The 25545-nt window shown below is 49.2% G+C and overlaps 1 protein-coding gene across 6 annotated transcripts in view; it reads left to right on the forward strand.

Moving 5' to 3' along the window:
• The window catches only part of tmcc1a (transmembrane and coiled-coil domain family 1a), a 39968-nt gene that overhangs the window by 3474 nt on the left and 10949 nt on the right, over positions 1-25545 (forward strand). For 2 of the 6 annotated variants that reach the window (XM_030352989.1, XM_030352998.1), the window contains 2 exons: positions 5336-5397; positions 6652-6971. In XM_030352989.1, coding sequence (XP_030208849.1) covers positions 5391-5397; positions 6652-6971 — 327 coding nt within the window. In that variant the 5' untranslated portion in view covers positions 5336-5390. Of the gene's footprint in view, positions 1-5335; positions 5398-6651; positions 6972-10294; positions 10974-23417; positions 24520-25545 lie in introns of those variants that run through there. The other 4 variants (XM_030353006.1, XM_030353010.1, XM_030353025.1 and 1 more) reach the window with 3 other exon arrangements.

Below are 25545 nucleotides of genomic sequence, written 5' to 3' on the forward strand. Positions count from 1 at the left end.
GCCGCTTGCACGCTTGGTTCAAACACACACACACCGACACGCACGCACGCACACACACACACAAAGATACAGAGAAACACACATGCAGCGAGCTTTCACCCCTGACAGACTTCCGAAATATTTCCCTGGCTCATCCTCCTCTTGCCTGTTTAACAGAATCCATGCAATGAGATTGAGTGCTCTATGAGATGAGATTTGAGCCGGACCTCATTATGCAGCTTTAGACTTGTTGAAATATGATCAGTGGCAGAACAACCCATGGAGTTAGTAAACCCAGGCTGGGTTGCAGGCCTTTGCACAAGCAGCACACTAATGTCTGTGCTGGAAGACCTCCGGCTTTTGTCTGAAGCGATCCTATTAGCAGACAGTGAGGCGGCTTGCAGGGCCGTCTCCCGTGTCTCTCTCTCTCCGGCGGCTCACACACTAGGCAGGCCGGGCTCAGCTCTTGTGCTGCAGAGTGTAGTCAAGGGGCGAGCTGTGTCCCTTCCCTTGAACCTAGTTAATTATGCATGGCGGGCTTACCGCCTTGTTTCAACATCCCACACCATTACCCTTTTGACGTAACATTTCACATCCCAGCTGTGAACTGATGTCATTTGTCCACCCGCTGTGCTGCTTGTGTCCACACCAGCTACACGCCTAACTCCTCCTGAAGGTTGGGTTGGACCAGCAGGTGCAGCGGTCACACGGCTCCCCGAAGCCTTCTGAATGAATCACTTCAACACAGTGTGGTCAGTTGTGGCCGAGGGCAGGATGATGTGGATGGGTCTTTGTTGTCAAACTCAATCTATGCAGGGGCAATATCCAAAATGATTACAGCTATAACATATGCATATATATATATATATATTTATATATATATATATATATGTATACACTTATAATAAATATCACAAGATACATTAATTGCCCTACTTTATAAAAAACTTCGCTATTTAGGGACTCCAACCAGTTAATCACATCTTCTCTACTTTTGACCAGGTGAAACGTACATGCAACCTTCTTGTCTCTGAAGATCCGTCTTGAAGCCTTTCAAAGTAAATGAGCCATTTAGCAAAATTAGATGCATACCTCAGTATTTTTTTCTTAGTTATTTTCACGGTCATTTTTGAGGAATCACGTTGCCTTCATGTTACCTCTCTATTGGCTTCTAGAGTTGACAATGTTGACCAAGGTAAACCAAAAGTGCAACTGATTGCGCAACATCAGGTTGTTCTAGCTAGCCTAACACAAAGTAAACGCTGGTGCTACAACCGTTAGTGGTCCTGATATTATGATGCATCCTTGGCTACAGCAGAGCCACAGCGTGCGCTTTCCTGTGGGTGTGAGGGGGAGGGTGCCGCGGCAATTCAGCACGCGGCACCCACTTAAGAGCACGTTTGCAATGCTTGCTGGGAGTTCTAGTGCTGCGCAGCGCAGAGCGAGAGAGGAGTGCCAGAATTTGATGAAAACTCAAATGGTGGCTCCTGGCCGGAGAGAACTTGGCCGAGGGCCAGATTTGACCCCGGGCCTTGAGTTTGACACATGTGTGTTTGTGTGTGCGTGTGTTAGGCTATTACATGAATCATCATGAACTAGGGCGTGATTTAAAATATTTCCACCAGAACAAAATGTTGTTGTCAAATCCTCTGTTATCTAAAAAATAAGATGTGTATGTGACGTTTACTTTATTGCATATTGTTTGAGTTTGCAAGTGTACATAATGTTCTCGCTCTCGCGCGCTCTCTCTATGTATGGGACACACCCTTATCACATGTAATGCAGCTTCATGGAGACGTCTCCTGTGCCTGTCAGAGCTCACGTTGCTAGCCACGCCCCTCACTGCCATCCCCCTGGGATTCAGCCACATGCAACGTCCCACTTACACACACATACCCACACACAGCCTCAAAATACAATAACGATTGTTTTGGTTTCCCGCTGCTGCTGGAAAGTGTCATTATGCAGCCGCACAGCGATACTAACACACACACACTGTCATTTGAACAGTATGCTAACACTCACATACGCACAAACAAAAAACATTTATCCATCTATTTATCTATCCATCTGTCTATCCATCCATCAATCCATCCATCCCTCCCTCCATCCATCCATCCATCCCTCCATCATTCCATCCATCCATCCATCCATCCATCCATCCATCCATCCATCCATCCATCCATCCATCCATCCATCCATCCATCCATCCATCCATCCATCCATCCATCCATCCATCCATCCATCCATCCATCCACCTAAAAGCTCTCTTCTTCTTGTTTACTCCCCCTGACGCTTTATTCGCGCCCAGTGCCTCCGTCCCTTCATGGCGGGGGGCTGAACCCTCTGGCCTGGCTCCACTGCTATTGATGCGTGTCGCTCCTCGGTGGGCCCGGGCACAGCCGCAGCAGCACACAAAGCATAGAGATGGGCCTGTGTGCGGAGGCCAGCGATGGAGACAAAGCACAGCCTGTCACACGTCAGCTCCCGGGCCTCTTCTGGAAAACTGTACGGCCTTGTTAGCGCGATGGCCATGTTTTGACTTGGCCTACTGTATTGACAACAATGAACAACAACATGGCCACTTCAGTGGTAAAGCTTGACCATTGTGCTGTTAGGGCCCGCACCACATGTCATTTTTGGTTTCATTTGTTTTTGGAGTTGGATTCAAACTCTGCCAACCAACTGTCGGATAGAAGTAGAACGACAGCTGATGTAACGACTTGATGTTATTGTAGATGCATTCAGCATTTAATTGAATTGAATTGATATGTTGAATTATCACGTGACTGACAGACAGTAATATGTGTGTTGGAGGGATTTTCCCCAGTCTCGCTGCTACATGCTACAATCTGCACCAGTCTGTACCATTGTAATCCTCCATTTAATTAATAACACTCAGAGGGCGCCCTACTTCCATCACTGTATCGCATGTAATTCTGATAGAAAATTGTATTACAGTGGCATGTCTGCAGGATAGCGTTGGTTAGAGACCAGGGAAGAAGTGGGGTTTTTAGAGCCAGCCAGAAGACGTAGCCGGCAAGTGGGCTGTTGGCCTAATTAAAGTGGCTTCTCAATTTTTGATTTCTTTGGAGCTGCACTGAGCTGAATTGCATCGAGGTGATTGCATAATCCCTCTCAGGTTGCAAAAGTGAGCCAACGCCGTTGTCGCCACGCCACTCTGCTTCGCTATCTCGCCCGACGCTTTCACTTCAGCTGTCCACGGACAATGGCACTCGCTCAAGTAGACAGGCGGGCACTGCTCCACGGAATGATCTGGAGCCAGGAAACAAGGTCACACTGTGTGTGTGTGTGTGTGTGTGTGTGTGTGTGTGTGTGTGCGTGTGCGTGTGCGTGTGCGTGTGTGTGTGTGTGCATCCAGAAACGCTTCTGATTGTTTTGGCATGACCCGAGCACGCCCACCTTCTGCATAGTGGTGCTCTTGATTCTAAGTAACATGCTGACTCACTGGCGCTGTCACCCCGCGAGTTGGACCCATGGCTGCTGCTGATGACACCTGTTAGTCCGGAGAGAGGCTGCTCTGTCTGCTCCACTACAGAGCAGCCTCTCAGTAGGACCAGACCAGGGCCAGGCCGTGGCCTGTGTAAGCCCCTCCGCTGCAGGCAGACGTGCGAGTCACTGGGATATTCACAAACCTCTGGTTTGCATCTAATCCGATGCCCTGATACAGATAGCTGTACGGCGACGGCAAGAGGATGCGAGTAGTGGGCGCGGTTTGATTGTGGTTTCCTTTACTTCTTCATTCCGTCATTACTTCCTCCTGTAGCTATCTAGTCTTTGGGGGGAGTTGATTTGTACCAAGAACACTTGCACACGCTGATTCTTCGATTGGCTTGAAGCAACGTCATGTAACTTCTAACAGGATTGAGGTAGTAGAGATGCACACATGTTTATCTTATGTTTGAGAAAAAAAAAAATCACCAGGACAGGGCAATTAATGCACTGTGTTTGTGTTTGGTTTGTATTGATTTTATTCTCTATCAAACTCGCCCTCTCCAACACAAATGCACGCATATATGCACAAACAAACAAAAAACTGCACACACACACACACACACACACACACACACACACACACACACACACACACACACACACACACACACACACACACACACACACACACACACTTGAACGGGCACAAGCACACACAAACACAAGCACACATTGAATAACCCAGCATGCATGACAATCTAGCTTTGTGCTACAGCTGTAGGTCTCCTGAAAGAGGATTTAGTTTGAATGTAAAACCGTAGGCAATCAAGAACGCATTCACTTGAGAGTGGTGCACTATGATCAGACGGGGGATGATAGAGGGGATTTAGAGACACAGAGGTACAGGGGGCCTGCCAACGCGAGGACAGGATTTACAAAAGCTCACCCAACTGTTCGTACCTCCAAACTAATTAGGTCACAGTAGGAAAGTACAGCGATGGGAGGGCAGCCAACAGACAACTAATAACAATATAATTAGTTATATTAACACTATAGCAAATTATTATAATAGTATGTTTCTGATACTCATCAATTAGAGGCTAGGTTAAAGTTATTGTGGTTAATAGAGATAATAGGGGCCGAATCAGGACATCAACATCGATGGACACGTGGTGTGTGCATGCACGAGCATGTGGGCTAGACAGAGTAGGTGCAGGCAAGTGGGTGTCATTCCTCTCTCTTGGCCCATTGTACACGCAAACTAAAGAGCGTGTTAGCATTGGAAAGAGTCAATCCAAGCAGGCGACGTTTGTTTGTATTCACTTATTCCAACGTTGCATTGTGTTAGCCAAGGCGTGTGTTATTCAAGTAGTGGTAGTTTACGGGCGCCTTCAAAGATGGGATTGTTCAGAAGTCTGAAAACGTGGCTGTGCTACTGAAGCGGTGAAGTGCGCTCGTGTATCACACACCCCTCCCTGGGGCTGAAGTCCCCACGTGCTTATGTTGTTTCCGTAAATGAGAGCAGCCGCATCACTCCGGGGAAACAGACAGTCTGCCACTCTGTCTGCCCTCTCTGTCTCATCAAATCAGGGCTCATCCACAAGTTACGTCTCTGGTTTCGACATAGGGCTTGTTATGTCAGGTTATGTTATGAATAGGACAATAGGGCCCTTTACATTCGGTATATGAAATCAAAGCTAATTTGGAGCATAATGGACAATCAGGCATGTCACGTTTGTGTTACTGTTGCACTCAGTCATGGGGATAATGATCATCGATTGTGAGCGAGAGAGAGAGTCGAACCGTGAATCCGCTGAACAGGAGATCAAAGAGTCCTTTGCACTTCTGGTGACATTATGTCTCTTTCTTTCCCCCCCTCACGTATTACTGACCTATAAAGCTCTCTCAGGTAGTCTGGCGGAGTGATCAGGACCTGTGGGAGGACAGTTGGGCTGATGGTAGGTGGGTGTTTCCGCTTAATTATCTCATTATCTGTCTCTCTGTTCCTGAGTTTCACTTTCCTTCTCACTTACGATAATTCTATGGATAGGCAAATCCAGTTTCAGAAATAGGAATATAAAGAGGTTTATAAACTTTCTATAAGCATTTTAAGTAATACAACCCTCCCTTCAGGCTGCAAACATATCACACACTTAAATGCAGACATAAAAACGTTTGTGTTTTCATGTAGAAAGCACTTTCATCGTTTACTGGCTGCTTTTCCTACGGCCTGTAGTTTTCCATAACACTTAACTTGAAACTCCCCGCATACATCACTAATGTTTAGTGATGTCATTCATTAGTCATTTTTATCTTCTCACTGTCATAATGGACACCGAGGAACTGATATTCTCTCAGCCGGAGGGGCTGCCTTCATTAAATGCTTTTACCAAGCTGGAAAGGGGAAGCTTCTATTGCTGCCCACTTGCAGCAATACGTCCTGTTATTTTGGGTCACTCTATGTACCATGTTGTGCGGCGCTCTTATTACATTCATTCATTATCCCTCATCTCATCCTCTGTGTTAGACCAGCATGGCTTCTTGTTCCTGACTCTTTGGCGCATGATAGACCATCTCTGACCCGTCCTTCCCTCCACCCTGCTCTTTCAACTGTCCTCCACTGCATCCTACTCCTCCCCCCGCCCGTTCCCACTGCTGCAGCCTTCTGAGGGACGGTAGAGTACTATCTGAGTAGAGCCCCCCCCCCCCTGACCCATCCCCCCCCCCCCCCCCCGGGGTAGCGGTGCCAGGGACGGTAGGTGATGCCTCGTGGGGGCAGTAGCCAGAGCGAAGCAGAGCCTGGCTCAGAGCCAGCCGGGGGGGCCCCTGTGGGGAGCCGAGCGGCCGAGCGGCCGAGGAAGGCCACGCCCCCCTCCCCGTCACACACCCCCCTGGGCAGGCTGGGCCAGAACGCGCGGGGCGGCGTGGGGCTGCTGGGACAGGGACTCAAGCAGCTGTTCCAGCAGCAGCGCAAGCGGCTCTCCTCCGCCCAACGCTCCACCTTCACCTCTTCCTCCTCCTCCTCCTCCTCCTCTTCCGCCTCTTCCTCCGCCTCGTCCTCCTCTTCGGCGCTGTCGCCGGCCGTCGGCCCTCCTCCCGCTCCCGAGACGGCGCCCATGGCCCCCCCGCCCCCGCCCTCGCCCTCGCCCTCGCCCCGGGGCCGGCCCGACTCTGACCGGCTGTGTGTGGTTCCCCCCGCCGCCCCCCCCCCCGCAGCTGGCCAGGGCTCCGCAGCTCCGCCGGGGCCCAGGATGAGGCGCGGCACCAGCCTGCAGAGCCGCCGCAGCAAGGGCTCCAGCTCGGGCTCCGCCAGCGGGGAGCGCGAGCCGCCGCGCAGGGGCAGCCCGCAGGCCTTCCACCGGCGCCACACCCACGACCCGCAGCACCACACCGCGCGCCCGCGCTCCGCCTCCTCCCACAGCGACCACCACCCGGCGGCCGTCAGCCCCGGCTCGGGCTACGGCCCGCCGCTGTCGCCCGGAGATGTCGTGCTGCTGTCGTCGCCGGGATGCCACTCCTCCGACGAGACGGACAGGGTGAGTGACCGATCGTGTTCTCACCACAGGGGGGTCGGGGAAGGGGAAGGGGGGGGGGGGGGGGGGGGGTTTAGGGCTTCCTTTACACCCACCTCGCCGGACCCGCGTCCGATCCCTCATCATCGGTGTGTCGCTTCGTTGCGGTGCTGTTGTTGGGTTCCCGGGGGTTTCTCGGTTGTGACTCCCACGCTAGGTCTTATTGCAGTGTCGGGGGCAGTCTGTGATTCTGACGAGCGTGTGAGGCCGTGTTTGTATGTGAGTGACAAGAGGTGGCGTGTGTTTGAATGTTTTTAAGGTAATGTGAGATGAGCTGTTTTCCGCTAATGCCCTGTGAGCAACAACAGTTCTAATCCAGGCTTACATCCCCCCCCCCCCCCCCCACACACACACACACAAACACACACACACATACGCAGAGACACACACAAACACGCACACACAAAGATAATGAAATAGGCAAGACACTAACACACACAAAGATGTTTAATCATGCTCACGGAAGCTGGTATTACAGAGCCCATTGGACACAATCATAGAGAGAGTCGTAAGTGATGTTGTAATCAATAATGACATTAAGTCATGAACATAGACAAACACACACCCACACACACACTAATCAGATGTTTACACTTGCAGGGTTGGTTTCTATAATTTCTTTAGCACAATTCCAACTTACCGGATTTTCAAGCATGTATTTAATTAACACATTCAAATTAGACCATCTTGATAGCAACTTCAGGGAGGGAGGAACTGAGTCAACAATTAATCGCCTTGGCTACAGGCCCACATGGCCACCACACTGCAACCATTTGTGTTGTTATTAATTATTTGACCAGCAGAGGTCGCTATGAGATCATCTCACCGACTGACACGGTCACGTTTGGTCGTGCAGAGGTTGGGTTTGCACTATGAGATAATGCTTGTGGAAGGCTGAAATTGCATAGACGCGATTGACAGGCTGACGGGATGTTAATGAAACTGTCTCCCCCTGGATCCTCGAAGTTGTTACCTATTTCCACATGATTGACACCTTATATTTCAACTATATGAATTGTAATATGGTCTGTGTCTTGTGTCCCGGTCATGTAATCACACATTATGGGTTGCTTTTGAATGACCTCACCTGTGAGACGGATCTTGGTGGACGGCCTGACATCTTGGCATCGTTCTCCTCTTTCGGGCCAAAGCCCGGGACTGTCAAACTCTGGGCCATGGAGTGTACGTTAATCTGCCTCCCAATGCTTTGGCATGCATCACATGCCTGTTCTTAGCCTATGAATGAGGTCATTGAGGTCATTTAATGACTGTGGGCGACGGATCAAATGACCTCAATGACTCTCATTCATGTATTTATAGATCAGCATTCATCCGTTTTCTTTTCCACCTGCAAGACGGAAGTCCCCAAACTGAATAATACGATAGGAATTCAGGATAGTAAATTTAGGACAAAAACTTTACTAAATTCCTCATAGGCAAGATTAAGGCCCAATCCCATTTTAGTAATTTTTTTTTGTCCTAAATCCTGAATTCCCTTACCCTTCCCCGTCCCCCTTACCCCTTCAAAACAAGGGGGAGGGGTAAGGGGAAGGGGTAAGGGGTAGAAATGGGATTGGGCCTAAAGAGGTGGATTTTCAGTTCTAAATCCTGTAGGCCAGTCCAGGGAAACAGACACAGCCCACCGCTAATCCACACTAACCCCTCCTCTCCCCAAAAAGATCCATCTTATCTCTTATCTTATGCCTAGCCCTTCCCCCCATGCATGTGAACCAAAGAGTAGAAAGGAATTTGAACAAAAAAGAAAGAGAAGAAAGAAAGAGAAACAAACGGTAAAAGAGGTTATGGATAGGTGAGATCAACTAGCCTGTCACCTCATGAATGTAAAATATGGAGCTGACTATTAAAAGTAAAATAATTAGTTTAAATATATTGTTTAAATAAATTATACATTTTTGTGTATCTTTTATACAATTCTTAACCTTGCTAGAGGCATCCAAGGTTATTCATCATAGCATACTAACTTACATAAGAAAAATCTATTAAATTTACAATTTATGAGTCTATAATTATACTCAGCCGGATCTATTTGGTAGTACCTAGAAAAAGGTGTTCCCTCCAGTGGTGAGTCAATTATCCTGATTTGCAATTGCATAGCTCACAGCATTTCATTTACATGTGAAAGCCTCCCCTAGACCTTGGGTCTGGGGGAACTTTGTGAAAATGCCGGAAATTGAAACTGCACATCAATTCCTGGCAGATCCTGGTAGATTTCTGTGCTGCCTTAAAATACCTGCGAACATTGCAATTACTTGCACTTCCACGGCAATTTACAGTGCTGCTTACTGACGAAAATCCTACTTCTCATGCAGTGCGAAATGTGCTGCAAGCAGTATGGAGCAAACGCCCTAAGACAGTTTCCATGGTAACAGCATAGACGACCTTGGATGTCTGTAGCATCCTACCGATAATGGAGGTCAGGGGTGTGTTTGAGTGTGTGTGTGTGTGTGTGTGTGTGTGTGTGTGTGTGTGTGTGTGTGTGTGTGTGTGTGTGTGTGTGTGTGTGTGTGTGTGTGTGTGTGTGTGTGTGTGTGTGTGTGTGTGTGTGTGTGTGATAGCAGATGATATCAAGGAACTTGATTGAGCCACGTGTTAACCTCAGCTCTTCAAGCTTAAAGGCGCTGTAGGTGAGAGTCAAGAGTTGTAAAGAGAATGCAGCAAGGAGCGGAAGAGAGCAAAATTTGCAAACAGCCCAACCAAAATGACCCCCTCTCTGCTTACCCCCACCCTAGTGTTGCGTTTCACCCAGCTGTGATCAACTGACAGGATGTATTCCCGTCAGAAATGGGAGCGGTATCAATTCTAGATTGGCTGATATTTGCGCACCACATGTCCCTCACTAATAGCTGACGGATGGCAAATTACACAAATAATTGCTCCTCAATTTCTCCAACAACCACTCCTTTTTTCAAACTCCCCATCTTTATTTTTTCCGTCTTTGTTTCTGTCGTTCTGTCTGCCTTTCTATTGGCCACACCTTTCTCCCCCCTGCTGTTCCTCTATTCTATGTTCCTTGTCTCTTCTCCTCTTCTCTGCCTCTCCCAAGCTCTCTGGGTCTCCTCCCCTCCCCTCAGCTCCTCTTCCCCTATGTCCCATTCCTCAGCCCATCGATAGGGAAGCAGGGCTGGTGTGTGTGTGTGTGTGTGCGTGTGTGTTTGTGTGTGTCGGACTTGAAAAGGCTGTGCGTTTGTGTGTGTCTATAGGTGGGATGGTGTGAAGCATGTGTGATTGTGTGTGTGTGTGTGTGTGTGTGTGTGTGTGTGTGTGTGTGTGTGTGTGTGTGTGTGTGTGTGATTTTAGATGGGCTGCAGCTTGCGCATGTGTTTTTCACATCTTCTGCATGTATGTGTGTCTGAGTGATGGAGAGATTGCGTTGTGAAAAGCAGAAAGAGGAGAGAGAGGAATCCTTGGAGATCCTGCTGAATATTACCGAACGGAGAGCACAGCTGAGCTCTTTTAATATTTGCCGGCGCCTCTCTCTCTCGCCCTCTTTTCCCCTCTCTCTCTCTCGCTCTCTCTCGCTCTGTCTTGCGCACGCTCGCTCTCTCACGCTCTATCTCTCTCCCCCTGCTCTCTCTGTCTCTCGCCTCTTCCTACCCACACACTGTGTGAGTATTCGACGAGGCAGCATGGACTAGACGTACGACATCAGGAAAGCGAGAAGAAATGTGTGTGTGCGTGTGTGTGCATGAATGTTTGGAGGGAACACAAGCTTGTGTGTCTCTTTTGTGTGCCCATAAGCCGTTGGATTGTTTCTGTGTGTGTGTGTGTGTGTGTGTGCCTGCATGAATGTGTGATATGTGAGGTGTTGCGTTGTTAAGAGGTAGCGGTGCAAAGGAGTCGATCGTTTGGCGTGTGTGTTTGTTTGTGTGTGAGCGTGTGTATGTGTGTGTGTGCGTGTGTACCATCATGGTGCAGCGCTTCTCTCTCCGTCGGCAGTACTCTAAGGTAAGTGTGGAGAACAACACACACTACTCAATTTCATCTCTTTGTCGTTGCTTTGTTTGATCGCTTTTCACTACGACTGATGGTACTATTTTTGAAATCTCATATTCTAAACCTACAAATGATGTTGAAGTCTATTCAAACATTCTCCTCTCGGTGTCTCGTCGCTCTTTCTCTCTTGCTCTCCCTCTCTCTCGTTCAATCTCCCCTGCAAACATGTGCTGTGCTGGTGGTATTGGGTTGTTTTGTCAGGTGTGTGTGTGTGTGTGTGTCTGTGTGTGTCCGTCTGTCTGTCTATGTATGTTTGTTGGAGTGTGTGCGTGTGTGTGCGGGCGCGTGTGTGCGTTCTGGACATGCATTCTGTTCGGCTGTGTGTGTACACCTGTTGTCCAGGACGTCAGAGCTTTCGTAAAGTCGTATAACTTGGCTAAAGTTGGCTTGGGTGGAGGTGTGACACAGAGTTGGTGTGAACATGTGGTGTTGCACATTAGCCCTGCCTGGCATGCAGGCTTGGTGTTTCCTTTTTTTTTTGCCCTGTTCTTACCCTGCGAACCGTTTCTGAGCTCTTGATCGGTCTTTGCTCTTTCTCTCTCGCTCTATCTTTTTCTCGTGGTTAACCAGTAACCTCTGCGACTGCTGTTACAGGCATGCTGTAATCAGGTATCTGCACTGTCTACTGTAAAGACCCATGTACTCTGGTGTTAAAGTGTGTTAAGCATTTTGTGAGATCATCACTTCCCACCGCGGGATGCGCTCTGAGGCCTCCAAAGGACTACGGCCGTTTGGATTGACAGACGCCTTGGCTGAAACAACAAACAACGACAACATCGTCCGATAGGCGTTGACGTGCAGCTGGCCGTACCCCTCCGTCCCCACTCCAAGCAGCATCACCGCCGACCGTGTGACTGCGTGGAGGCAGGAGGGGATCGTGGGGGATCTTTGGCTCGCTGTTAACGAGCCGGTGTCATGCAGCTGGCACTCACCCTGTGGGAGTAATTACAATCAGCTGCTGATTAATTGATCAACCGCTTTCTCCTCCTCAACACTCAACACTGTGGATGCACAAAGCACAATGAGGTTACATTTGTCAACCTGTTTGTTTGCAGCAACATACACACACACACACACACGCACACGCACACACACACACACACACACACACACACACACACACACACACACACACACACACACACACACACACCACCACCCACCCACAGCAAACGTTTCCGGTGTGGTTTTCCACTCCGCCCGGGTTCACAGGGTTCATACCCTGTATAGGAAGCGACATGAGTACGTCAGACAGAGGCAGGGAGCAGAGCTACAAGGTACAGGCGTGTTAAAGGAGCTGAGGCTGGCAGCAGGCCTGTGTGGGGCGCTGGAACCACAACAAGGAGGAGAGACAGAGCAGGGAGCTGCAGACGGATGGGCTTTTGAGTTGAGATGAAGCAGAGGCTAAGCCCCTTCAAGCTACATTCTCCGGGTGCCCTCCCTTATGCTTTTGTGTGTGCCTGTATTTGTGTATATCCGATTTTGTCTTTTTCTCCATAAATCCTCTCTCCAGGGACTGTCTCATACAGACGTCTGGGAACAATGCCTCCCCCCCTGCCCCGCCCTCCCAGCCCTGCAGCCATCCCAGCATACCCCAAAAAGCAAGAGAATGTGTAACGTTGGTAAGGGGGTCGAAGGTGGAGATGAGAGAGAGGGGGTGGGGGACGGATGGGCTGGAGGGGAGATGTATCTGAAGAACCACCAGGAGAACTATCCAACGTCTCTCCCCCAAAGGCTCAGGAGAGAGGGTCATGCGTTGAAGGGTTACGCAGTTCACCGCAACTCCATTTACTTCATTCTGATGGATGTCGGCCCCTGCGAGGCATTCTTGCAAGTCCTGGCCTCGCGCCCGCAGATAACGCGCATTCGGAGTTCTCCCGTTCCAGGGGTGCCTCGGTGAGGCGTGAACCCCTGGAAACGAGGTGAGCTCCAGGCGCCCCCCGACCGGCGGGGCTCTCCCTCCCTCTCTGTGGGCATGGAGAGAGTGTTTCGCGTGTTTCGGTGAATCAATACAGGCCAGCCTGAAAACGTTGGCTAGACGAGACAAGATAAGACGATTTTTCTTTTTTCCTTTTCCACTTATTTTTACAATGAAATGGATGCTTTGTATCCTCCGGGGCCGAAGGGGGTGTTCTTCATCTAGGTCCAATCTGTTCTGATGCAGAGTGGGGGGGTGGGGGCGTGGGCAGACAGTGGCAGCAAAAAAACGAGCATCACCTGGTCCCTGCAGGCTAGCACCATCCTTGATGTTTTTAAACAGCCCATTAATGTCACGCTCAACACCGGCAGCACCTCCACCACCTCCACCCGCCCTGTGTACTCTTTTGTAGTGAAAACCTCCCTCGGGCTGACCGTCTTTTTGTTGCATTGTCAAACCCCCCCTCGCCCCAGTTTTGCGGCGGCTGCCGTCCTCTACGCTAGCTGTCCCATTTCCAGTGCGGATGAGAAGCGCTGCGCTGTGCTGTCATCTCCCCGCTCCTCGCAGATAGATACTTGGAGGCTCCCCTGGTGGTGGTGGTGCCCATTCAGCCGGAGCGTGCATGTTTTCCATGGCTGCGTATGCCTTCTATTGTCTTTCCCTCTCGGAGCCCCGCTGCCTTGGGAGAGCCCAGAGGAATCGGCATGCAGAGCTGCAGAAGAACCACAGTCAAGTGGTCTTGGTTTTGATAGACTTCCAGCCGATGAAAGGGAAAGACTCTGGAAAATTAGAGAAAGAGAGGGAGGGAGGGGGGACGGAAGGGAAAGGAACTGTATCATGCAAACAAATCACGTTCTTCATTCCGTCTGTGGAATAAGCCTGATCCTCTTTATTCTTGAGTGCAAATATTGTTTTGTGCTGGTGTCTTTTCCACCAAGGGGCATTCCTTTGACTGCTTATGGGCCCTCTCTGTGTGACCGCTGTGTGCACAGAGAGCAGAGCACACAGATTTGAGCCACAGAGATACATTGAGTGACACAGAAAGACAGGGAAAGATGTTTCCTTGTCTTAGCACGCAGCGTTCGATATACTTGTATAGTAGCCTTTTGTTCTCTCTCTCTCTCTCTCTCTCTCTCTCTCTCTCTCTCTCTCTCTCTCTCTCTCTCTCTCTCTCTCTCTCTCTCTCTCTCTCTCTCTGTATCTGTGTGTGTGTGTGTGTGTAAGTAAGTCGTATTGATCGGCAGGACAAACAGCAGAAATAATGTTTAACTAAGTTAAGCTTTGGTTTCAACCCTGATTTTTATTTTGGGGTTCAAGTCTTTTCAGTAATGAAGTGTGTGTGTGTGTGTGTGTGTGTGTGTGTGTGTGTGTGTGTGTGTGTGTGTGTGTGTGTGTGTGTGTGTGTGTGTGTGTGTGTGTGTGTGTGTGTGTGTGTGTGTGTGTGTGTGTGTGTGTGTGTGCCGGGGCAGAGGTGAGGAATTTCCTCAGCATATTCGCTGTGTCTGAAACCTCTATTCAGTCCCTCAAGAGCTTTACATTTGAATTGAATAGAGGATACATGAGATATTGAGAGTAAAAGGCGGCAGTGAAACACCAAGGAGCAGTCCACATCACCGTGATCTGTGATCAAAGTGGACGTTTGTTCCCTGGACCCCCGCCACCATCTGGTGTTGGACTTCACTTGGAGTCTGTCCAGCCTCAACCCCCCCCTGCCCCCCTCTTCTTTTCAGTTTCGGAGGTGATGTCTTCAGCATCTTTCAGCTGTCTCTTCCCTCCTCCTCCTCCTCCTCCTCCCCATTTCTGTGTCCAGCGCTCAGGCAGCGGTGCTGCTCGCACTGCCCATCTCCATGGCAACAGAGGGATGTTCAAACGGGGTCATTCTGCCGCCCGGCCGTCAGCACTCACAGGTGACGGTGTTCTGATGTCACTCGTCCCTCGCCGATGCCTCTTACGGCACCAGGAGGAGCCCTTGGAGCAGAGAACAGTGCTCTCTGAGGAGGTCAGAGAACCAGAGGAGGACTGGTCCGAGGTGACGTGGACAGGGCAGGCTTTGATGCAGTGTCCTCGCGTGTCAAGAACAACCGTGCATTGTTAACACTGGGCCGATGCATTGTGAAATGCTGCAACAGAGTCAATACAGTTGAACATTTTGCTGCAGCACAATGCCGTAGCGCATTGTGCTGCGCAGCACCCTGTGGGGGTCCTTTGTCGGTTTGCTGCAGGTATCGATGTTCCCTCGACCAGCTTGCAGAGAAAGGGTTATTACCACGCAGGCTTATGGCTTTGCAGCCCCCCGTCATTTCTGAATGGGCCGTTAGATGTTGGTTTCAGTGTTGGCATTAGCCTCCAAGGCATCTGGTTTCAGAATAATTGGACCAGCTCTGCAAGACTTTGGTGAATGTCATCACTCTCCGGAAGTCCTGTGAGGGTGGCTGTCTCATTGAACTGTAAGTAAAGATGAGACACCACAGCTTCCTGTTTCCTGTTATTGGACATGTGTGAGATTGTGCCTGTGTTTGTGTGTGCGCACGTGTATGTATACTGTAATTTGGTGAGAGGGATAAAACTACGATTACTCAGTCAGTCTAAATGCAATGGCTCAATTAAGGCAACCGTGTCAGATAAATCAATACATTGATATAAAAATCCTTATTTGCTGTTCAAAGAGATGCAATAACATACACACTAATCAACCTGAATATGTTGCTGCATTGTACAAACTATTGTCTGCAGTATCAGACTGAACGTTTTACGATGCGCACGCGCGCGCGCGCGTGTGTGTGTGTGTGTGTTTGGGCCTGTGGGCTCTCGCCCACTAGTGTTTATTTTCCCTTTGAAGCGCCGTCCCAGCAGGTTTAATGAGGCTGCTGAATATTTATGGGGAAGTAACCACACATCTAGGCCAACGCCCTGACTCGCCTCAGTCTTGGATCCGCATTCAAACACACAGAGGTCGTGTGAGAGAGGTAACGTGTGCTGTTCCAATCATTTAGTTTGACCATCGCTTTAGGTTTCGGCAATATGTAGAACGAATAATCGAAAGAAACCAAGAAAGAAAGAGAGGGGGGTAAAGTGACCGGGCCCTAGATGGTGCACATCAGAGGCGTCTGAATAATGGGTCTTCAGTTCGGAAAAGGGTCCATGTGCGGGTGTGAGAGGAAGAGCAGTCAGATGACGTGGGGCAGCGCTGAACATTTTGCGGACCAAGGGAAGGAAGCAAGGAGGCAGGAAGGACAAGAGGGAGGAAGGGATGAATGGGACAAAAAAATGAGAGAGAGGTTATCCGCCCTGGGTCGGTTGAAGGTTTCTGTCTAACTGGGTCCGCAGGAGCAAAGGGTCGTGCCGCTACTCTCTGTGGGTCTCTATGTGGGCACTATAAATAGACTAGCCTCCCAAACGCCGCATGTCAAGTTCAGCACTCAAAGACATCCCGAGAATGGGCGCGTTTTACCAGGCTAACCTTGGCCCCAAGTTATGCCAGGGCTAAAAGTCACTATAGTCACTATATATAAAAGAGGGGAGGGATTTATTTCCCTGCATTGCATTTTGTAATGACCTTTTCCTTGTTGGAGAAAGATAAATTGTGTGTTTTTGCATGTGTGCATGTTTGTCTAGATGTGTGTGGGTGCGTGCGTTCTTGTGTGTGTGGGTTGCGGCTTGAGGTCTTAGATCATGTGTGCGTGTCAGCCATAAGTCACTATGGGTCACCCCCAAATACATTTATTTTTGACCCGCAGCTGGTCATTCCTCTGTCGCTCCGTGTGTGAGTGTGGGTGTGTGCTTGGACATGTGTATGTGTGAGCTTGCAGTGTGTACATGTCGGCGTGTCCCTTCCTCTTCTTCCTCGCGTTTATTTCCGCCTGTGGGTCTGCGATTGTGTTTGCAGGGCCGCCGTGCACAACCCCGGCGTGTGCGTGTGTGTGTCTGTCCGCGCAGCCTGCGCTGTTTTCACAGCCGTTGCCTGGATTGCCGCATATTTGGACAGCCACTCGGCCTGTTCTCACCCTTTACCCACATGTCTGTTTCCAGGACAGCGGGCTCCGGCCCCAGACCGCTTCTCCAGTGACTTGAGCAAAGATTGCCTTTTTGCAACAGCAGCCAACCCACTTGACAGGGAGCCTCAACGGATGCTCTACTGAATACTGCCTTACAGTGCTGCTTCTCGAAACAGTAGCCTCTATATTCTTCCTACTAGGACAAAAAAGACTGAGGAGTGAGAGAGGAGGAATCAGAGAGACAGAGCGAGGCAGAGAGAGAGATAGAGAGAAATACAAGGGTATGAGAGATACAGAGAGATAGAGAAAGAGATAGATAGAGACAAAGGTGAGAGAGATACATAGAGATAGTGAGAGACAAGGGTGAGAGAGATACAGAGAGATAGTGAGAGACAAGGGTGAGAGAGATACATAGAGCTCGAGAGAAAGACATGGTTGAGAGAGATACAGCAAGATAGAGAGATAGACGAGGGTGAGCGACCCACCGAGATGGGGACCGCCCCGTGACACTGCGTCTGCCACTCCCTGCTCGCTGTCTTTATAATTGAATGAGTCAGATGAATTATAGATGAGGCGACGGGTCGCCAATGCGCAGCTCTGCCCCACTGACCCAGTTACAGCCACAGGGGTGTGCACGCACACACACACACACACACACACACACACACAGACACACACACACACACATGTGTTTGCATCAATACAAGCTCACAGAAACGTACACACACACACACACACACACACATGCGTTTGAATTGCGTCGCCAAGGGGTTTGTCGCGTTCTGTCCGGCAACGAATCACAGTGAGGCCTATTATACTCATCCACCAATAGGAATCCTGCATTCGGTTTCTTGGGTGATGTCATCTCAAGGTAAATGGATCTCCTCATCGATCCAGCACAGCAAGTCTCTTGGGCTTGATTTTGCAATGGGTTGAGGTTCTTCAGTGTTTCTTTTTGAATCTTCATTTATTCAACGTATTTATTATCTTGTCTTACTGTATTAGGCTAATTGACTGCTGGCTGCCATAGCTTCTGACCTCCACTACCCAGCTTGTCCTTAGATTCCCTTTTTTGCTGTTTCCGGACACTAAGCCACGGTGTCAACCATGGGCTAATTATCATGTGCGTGGCTTTTGGAGGTAAATATGGCGCAGGAATATCCTAAAAATCAAGAATATGTCAGGAAATGGCGGAGGCACAGCACACAGACCAGTGGTGACACAAAAAAAGATTGTTCATGTTTAGTTCCAAATGTGCGCCATCGTTAGAATAGTTTTGGGCTCCCCCTGGTGGACGATACGTATAACTGCATCACCTTAATATCGTATCTTCAATCCTTACCTCTATTGCAGCACAGTCGGTCACGCCCCAGATGTTTTCTTGTTGTTGGGCAGGATATGCTTATCCTGCAAGTCTAACAGTGACCTTATCTGGCCCTTATCTGATTGGTTTTCCTAACAAACCCTTGTGCATTGGAATGTATTTTATCAAGGTGGCAGAGATTTCACCCTAAGGGCAGGTGAAGAAGTGATGTCTGGGCAAAATTCCCCTAAATATGCAAATTAAATGGGCCATAGCTATTCTACTGAGACAGGCTACACAAAGAACCACACAACATTACAGAAAAGAAGATAAAAACAAATAGAGCTGTTTTACAACTGAGGAATGACATCATGAAAACGGGGGGGAATTACAGGTTTGGGTTTGGGGCAGATTAGGTTCAGATGAGTAATTTCTAATTAAATGGGTAAAAAGGAAAGTGCATTTGGAATGCAGTGTGGCATCGTACTTTCAGTTTCACCGTTCCCTTTCTTGACCTGGACTTTCTAAAAATACATTTGAAATTTTTCTTCCCAGAGGCCAATAGCTATTTTATCATGATCAGTGTGTACAGCTATAATACCAATACACACCAATCATAACTGATTTCACCCAGTTCACCTATTTTTTCTATATTTTATTTTTGAAGGTTTTGTCCCTTTGTATTGTAGAGTAAGACAGAAAGGTATGGGAGAGAGAGGGGAAGACATTCAGCAAAGGACCGCGGGCAGAGATCCAACCCCGCTCGCTGAGGTAAGGAATAGACCTTAATGGTAAGCGCTCTACCCGATGAACCACCAGGGCGTCGCGGGAGTTCACCTTTTAATCAAAGGCCTACTGGTTCTACTGGTTTTGGTTTTAGTGATGTCTGAACTTTACGGAGACATACTCCTAATCCTGGCAAGAAGGTCAGCGCACAGGATGTGATGTGAATCCACCTCGTAGTGGTATTTGATATCCTCCCAATTGGTCAAAACGTCATTTGACTTTATTTCAAGTAGAATGTTTCTGTAGCCCATAATCCCAGCTGCAGTCTGAAAGAGCTTCACAAAGCCACCACCCCTGAGCCTTCTAAAGGCCAAGGAAAGACTCCCCGGACCACAACTTAAACCGTGGACCGTGGTTTAAGTTATTTGATTTGTACGCTGCACTCTCTCCTTCTTCACACAGTACCAATGGCACCGTCCCTAATCCCTAATTTACACAGTGTCGTATCTTTCATGGCTTTTCTTTGCCTTGTCTGACCTCAGTCCCAGTTGTGAGGTCAATATCTGATCGTAAAGTGAGGAAACGCCAAACACACTGGGGACCAAATGTAAGCAGCGATTGTCATAAATCTCTGCAGCCCCCTGGCAATGAAAAGGCTGTCAGCACTCTGTGTATTGTACAGAACCGGACACAGCCAGGGCTGCCATTTTGAAATAGTCCCCTTTGTGTCTCCATATTGCAGAACCGGCTGGGTAAGATGTAAACAATAGCCGTGCCAATAATACAGCAATACAATCCTTCACCTTATTTTGCCACCGGCCAAGGAATGCAACCCAGCCCAGTCATAACAGTATGGCTGTATGTTGGCCCTTCTGTGTTGTTGCTGTCGTGTTTGGGTTGGCCACGGAGACCCCTTCACACTCTCTGACCCCTCCAGCCCCGGCAGGGCCTCCATAGCTGAAGTGCCCAACGGTTTATGTAACTGCTAATAGGCTCCATTGATCCGGACAGGAAGTGGAACATAGGGGTTTGGACCGCTAGGAATGGGACGGGGCGGGAGGGCCAGGCTTCCGTCTATTGGCTGTTGTTCAGTGGGGCCCTGTCCCCACCAGCCGGGCTCCTCTTGCAGGATTGAATCATCCTCAGTGCCGAACAAACAAAGCCTTTGCTCTTCTTCTGCCTCTTTACATAACTGGTTACACTGGCAGACCGTGCTGCAACTATTGCAGGCATCACCCTGTATTCTTATGGGATTTTCTTCCCTCTAAACCATAGCTGTATGTTAGTAATAAGTCAAACTGGGCCAAACTGTTTTATCAAAGGCAGCTAGAACATATGTAGGACTATTATGTTTATGTATCTGTTGTACTTTTTTTATTTATTTTTTTAAATGTCTGCAGAAAAAATACGATTATAACCATACCAACACAGCTTTTCATTCAGAATCTTCAAAGGTAAGCTGATTCATTGAGAAATTGCAATCCAGCCCTTGCTATGGTGCTATGGTAACTAAACACAGGAAAGGCGAAACACTAAAAAAAAATGTATATTCCCACTGGTTCAGCTGACTTTGGACTCAGATTTAAATGTTCCCATGAACCCGATGCATCCTCTGTGCCTACATCCTCTTCCTCCTTCCTGTGTCTATATCTATGTCTCCCCTACCTAGTGCGTTTGGCATATCTTTCAGTTTTCAGTCCTGGCTCTTTGTTACAGACTGTATGTTGCTCACCCCAGCCTCGGGTCCCCAGACTCTCCCAGAATGTTCTGGCGGGGCTGCTGGGAGTGACCTCGCTCCTCTGAATAACAATAAGCAGCCCCGCTCGGGTTTGCTCCACTAGCTGGGACTGCTTGTTTCTTCCACTGGATGACATTTGTCAAAAGATATTTGCTAACCCTTTTAATGTGTGTATATTTGTTTGGAACTCCCTCAACCTCAAAAGTTTTTGCGTATTAATATCCACGGGAGACTTAACTTTACTAAATAAGTTAGTTATTTATAAGTGTTACTATTTAGTGTTTGACATAAATCCTTTTGGAAATCTAGATATTCTTCTACCTTGTTTGGACACATATCTATAGCAGTCCCCAGATGCTCATGTGTATCATATTGACTGTTGTCCTGGCAACGTAATACATTCCATCAGATAATCAGCAGAACACACACCCGAGGTGCGAGCCGTTCTCCGTTGCTTTGTGCTCCATCCAGGGAGTTCGCTTTGAGCCCAGGGGAGCCTAACTAGTGGAATGTGAGCGTGGCGTCTGTGGACGCTCCCGGCCTCCAGCGCCGTCGCGAGTGTGTCATCGTCTGCTCCTCATCAGCGCTCATCCATCCTGGGCTGTAATCTCAGCCAGGGAGGCCGACGACGAGGTACGACGGCCCCTCTCCGGAGACCGTCTGCGGTGCGTCTCTCTCTCCACGCCCCCAGCTCCTACCTCCCACTCTACCTCCCACTCTACCTCCCACTCTACCTCCCACTCTGCCTCCCACTCTACCTCCCACTCTACCTCCCACTCTACCTCCCACTCTACCTCCCACTCTACCTCCCACTCTGCCTCCCACTCTCTGCCTCCCCTCTACCTCCCCTCTACCTCCCACTCTACCTCCCACTCTACCTCCCACTCTACCTCCCCCTCTACCTCCCACTCTACCTCCCACTCTGCCTCCCACTCTGCCTCCCACTCTGCCTCCCACTCTACCTCCCACTCTACCTCCCACTCTACCTCCCACTCTGCCTCCCACTCTACCTCCCACTCTGCCTCCCACTCTACCTCCCACTCTACCTCCCCCTCTACCTCCCACTCTACCTCCCACTCTACCTCCCCCTCTACCTCCCACTCTACCTCCCCCTCTACCTCCCACTCTGCCTCCCACTCTACCTCCCACTCTGCCTCCCACTCTGCCCCACTCTACCTCCCACTCTGCCCCCCTCCAGTCACCGCTTGCGGAGCCGCTCTGCAATTTGGAGAATGTTTAAAAGGCATGCTACTATGGAATGCGGTCTCCATGAGGCCCGGGGCCCGACCGGGGCCCGCCCGGACTCCAGAGAGTCCCTGAGTGACAGGTTATGGGTAGATGAGATCACCGGTGAGGAGATGTTTTTACTTAAAACCCGAAGCAGGAATGACGGTCTTTCAATGGCCGTAGAGCGGATTCTAAGGAACAAGGCACATTAGTTTCAGCAAATGTCATTTGCTTTTATATGGTGCAGTCAGTGTCTTTGTATTTTGGTGTGTGTGTGTGTGTGTGTTTGTTTGTGTTTGTGTGTGTGTGTGTGTGTGTGTGTGTGTGTGTGTTTGTGTGTGTGTTTGTGTATGTGTGTGTGTGTGTGTGTGTGTGTGTGTGTGTGTGTGTGTGTGTGTGTGTGTGTGTGTGTGTGTGTGTGTGTGTGTGTGTGTGTGTGTGTGTGTGTGTGAGTGTGTGTGTGTGCCATTTGAGAGCCCTGCATGTATTTCAGCTAACTCCGTTTCCCTGGGGAGACAACACATGCACTTGAAGAGTTCATTCAGTTAAAATGTTAAATGTCCTGGACAGAGCTGGTTGAATGGGGCCTGTTGATGGCGGCCGGTGATAAAATGGCAGAATTAGTGATGGCCAGTATAACGACAACTGAGTGTTTTCTTTAGTCTACAGCAAGGGACTGCGGAAATGTACGTGTCTAAATGTATATATTTATTTGTTTTGAAGCACTTCTTGTGTAAGAGATCTTGTATAAGGATTCCTTTCCTCACATCGGTAGCCCCCCGCCCCCTCCCTCCCTCCCAGAGCCCCCCGAGTGCTGCCCTTTGCTTCTTCTAACATAGATTTTATTAAGGTTGTGATTAATGAAAAGGATATACCGCAAACGTTCCTATAGCGGGTGATAATTGCCTGTTGGATGGGCATGCACACATGCACACATGTCATGTACACGTAACATTTACACAAGCAAGCCATCAGTCATCATATGTGTAATCTGTAAAGAGGGTTAATCTCTGAGTAAACACGGTTGTTTTAATGGTTTTAACAGAATCTTTCCTCCTACGTCATCCATATGACTCAAGGAACTTCTGCAGGGACTCAGGGAGCACGTATAGCAGCTTATGTAGCAGCACGGAGCGCTGAGTCCAAAATACAAGATGGCTCATTAGGCAGAAGGCTAATTGCTTGGGTCCTGTGAGGTATGCTGAGTTATTACCAGAGCTTCTAAGCCCGTCGGTTCCCCTACGCAAGCTATGGGGGGTTATTCATCCCAGCACTATGACTCGCTGGAAGCTGATTGGCGCTGACAATCAAGCTGCGAGTGATAATTGAAAGGAGGGAAATTAAGGATTCTTTTTTCCTTGTCTCCTTCATGAGATTGAACCGCATGCACTTGGCCACCGTTCTGGAGTTGAACTGGCCTAGAAACTCCCAAAAGATGAAAAGACCAGCCCCCCCCTCCCCCCCCCCCCCCCCCCTCTCCTCCTCGTCCTCATCTAAGCCCCCGCTCTGCGATTCTCTCACCCACTGCCTCCCCCTTTTCTCCCTTTCTTTCCTTACTTCCTCCCACTCAGTGACAGCTCCTAGGGGGCTGTTGCCTCCCCTCTGCCCTCTCTCTTTCTTCACATCCGCCCATTATTCTCTCTCTCTCTCTCTCTCTCTCTCTCTCTCTCTCCCTCTCTCCCTCTCTCTCTTTCTCGCTCTCTTTCTCTCTCCTTCTCTCAGAGGATTTTTGCAAACAGATAAAAACTTTCAGAACATTGCTCCCCTGCCAACAGTGAGTTCCACTTCGTCTCGGTACGGACATTGGGTTCCACCGCCCTCGCTCACTCCCTAACGTCACCCCACGTTCACTCAGACCCGCTCAGACACTTTTTTCGTCTCTCTCTGGGGGCTGCCCTTGTCATACCCACTCAGTAGGCTCTATGTGCTGACCCGCTGCGGAATGTGTGTGTGTGTGTGTGTGTGTGTGTGTGTGTGTGTGTGTGTGTGTGTGTGTGTGTGTGTGTGTGTGTGTGTGTGTGTGTGTGTGTGTGTGTTTGTGCAGCGTCCGCACGGACTCTGAGGAATGGCTGATAGGAGTTAGCTCCTCAGCTGGTTGTGGCTAGCGTCTAGCAAGCCCCGCCCCTGAACCCGGCAGGGAGGGCCACGGTTCACTGCTGGAAGTGCACCGGGGAGCGCTCTCTATGAATTCTCCGGACATTTCATCATCCCGCCCCGGTCCAGACATTGGGTCTCCTCACTGTCATAGTAGAGCTGTGTCTTCAGTGGGGTGTCTTCTGGTCGCAGGAATCCCGGGTTGAGTGGAGGGGCCTATTGTCTGCAGGACTTTGTATCCAGTAGGGTCTGTTTTTTTTCCAGTGGGTCCAGGGGTCATGGGAGGTCTTCTGCTGCAACTATCTTATCTTCATGCTCCACATTTCTGCTGCTGCCCTGAGGGGACGGACAGACGGTGAGGTAGACAGACAGACAGACAGTCAGACTGAGAGGCTGGGCTGTTAGCATTACTCGTCCCAGACATGGATGTCATCCTCAATCTGATAACTGCCGAGCCCCCTGCACCACCACCTACCTCTGCCACACCTCCCACTACTGTGAGTCTCCACCTGTGAATTGTGTGTGTGTGTGTGTGTGTGTGTGTGTGTGTGTGTGTGTGTGTGTGTGTGTGTGTGTGTGTGTGTGTGTGTGTGTGTGTGTGTGTGTGTGTGTGTGTGTGTGTGTGTGTGTGTGTGTGTTTTCAAAAAACACCAGACAACATGATTGTTTTACCAAGATATAAATTGTTGCATTCTTTAGGATGTTTTACCCTAAAACGACAGATAATCTATTATTCCATGCCAGCACTATGATGAGAAATTACAGTTGATTTGATTGTATCCCTCTGTATTTAAAGAACCATAAAGACATATCACATGTATATCATATACATTACACAACACAAGGAGCGCATCTGTTCCCTCATCGATCACGTGATGAGGTTACCATACCTGTGACGAATCCGGTTGGTTGTAAGTCCTCCATGAAGAGCGGGGCTGTGTTGTGTAACCTTAGAGCTGGCTGACCAACGGCCTGGGTTTAAGTGGGGTTTTGTGTTGTTCTCACGGGGACTTAAGGGATCTGCGGTGGCCGGATTGGGCCTCCTTTGCAAGCCATGTAGGGTTAAGTTGTCCTGGAGCCAAGTTGCTGGTGTGTGTTTACTGTGGTGTCAGTTAGTAGTAGGCACTGCAGTCTGTGTGTGTGTGTGTGTGTGTGTGTGTGTGTGTGTGTGTGTGTGTGTGTGTGTGTGTGTGTGTGTGTGTGTGTGTGTGTGTGTGTGTGTGTGTGTGTGTGTGTGTGTGTGTGTGTGTGTGTGCGCGTGTGTGCGTATGTGTGTGAGGAAGATTTAGTGGGTTTTAAAGGTTATTAGTACTACCGGGCGTTAGTGTGTGTTCATTTGTGTTTTTAAGTGTCTCTTGCTCAGTGGTACACACAGTTATGTAATATTCCAAGGCTGCTGAATAGGCTTCATTGTTGCTGGTCAGAATCTCATTAATGAAGCTCAAAAGGGTGTATTCCTCTTTTTTTTTGCCAGTGTCAAAGTCTGCTGTAGTAAATTTGCCACAGTCAGGGGGGACTATCAA

The sequence above is a fragment of the Gadus morhua genome, chromosome 1, assembly GCF_902167405.1.
Source record: "Gadus morhua chromosome 1, gadMor3.0, whole genome shotgun sequence".
In the NCBI taxonomy this organism is placed as follows: Eukaryota; Metazoa; Chordata; class Actinopteri; order Gadiformes; family Gadidae; genus Gadus; species Gadus morhua.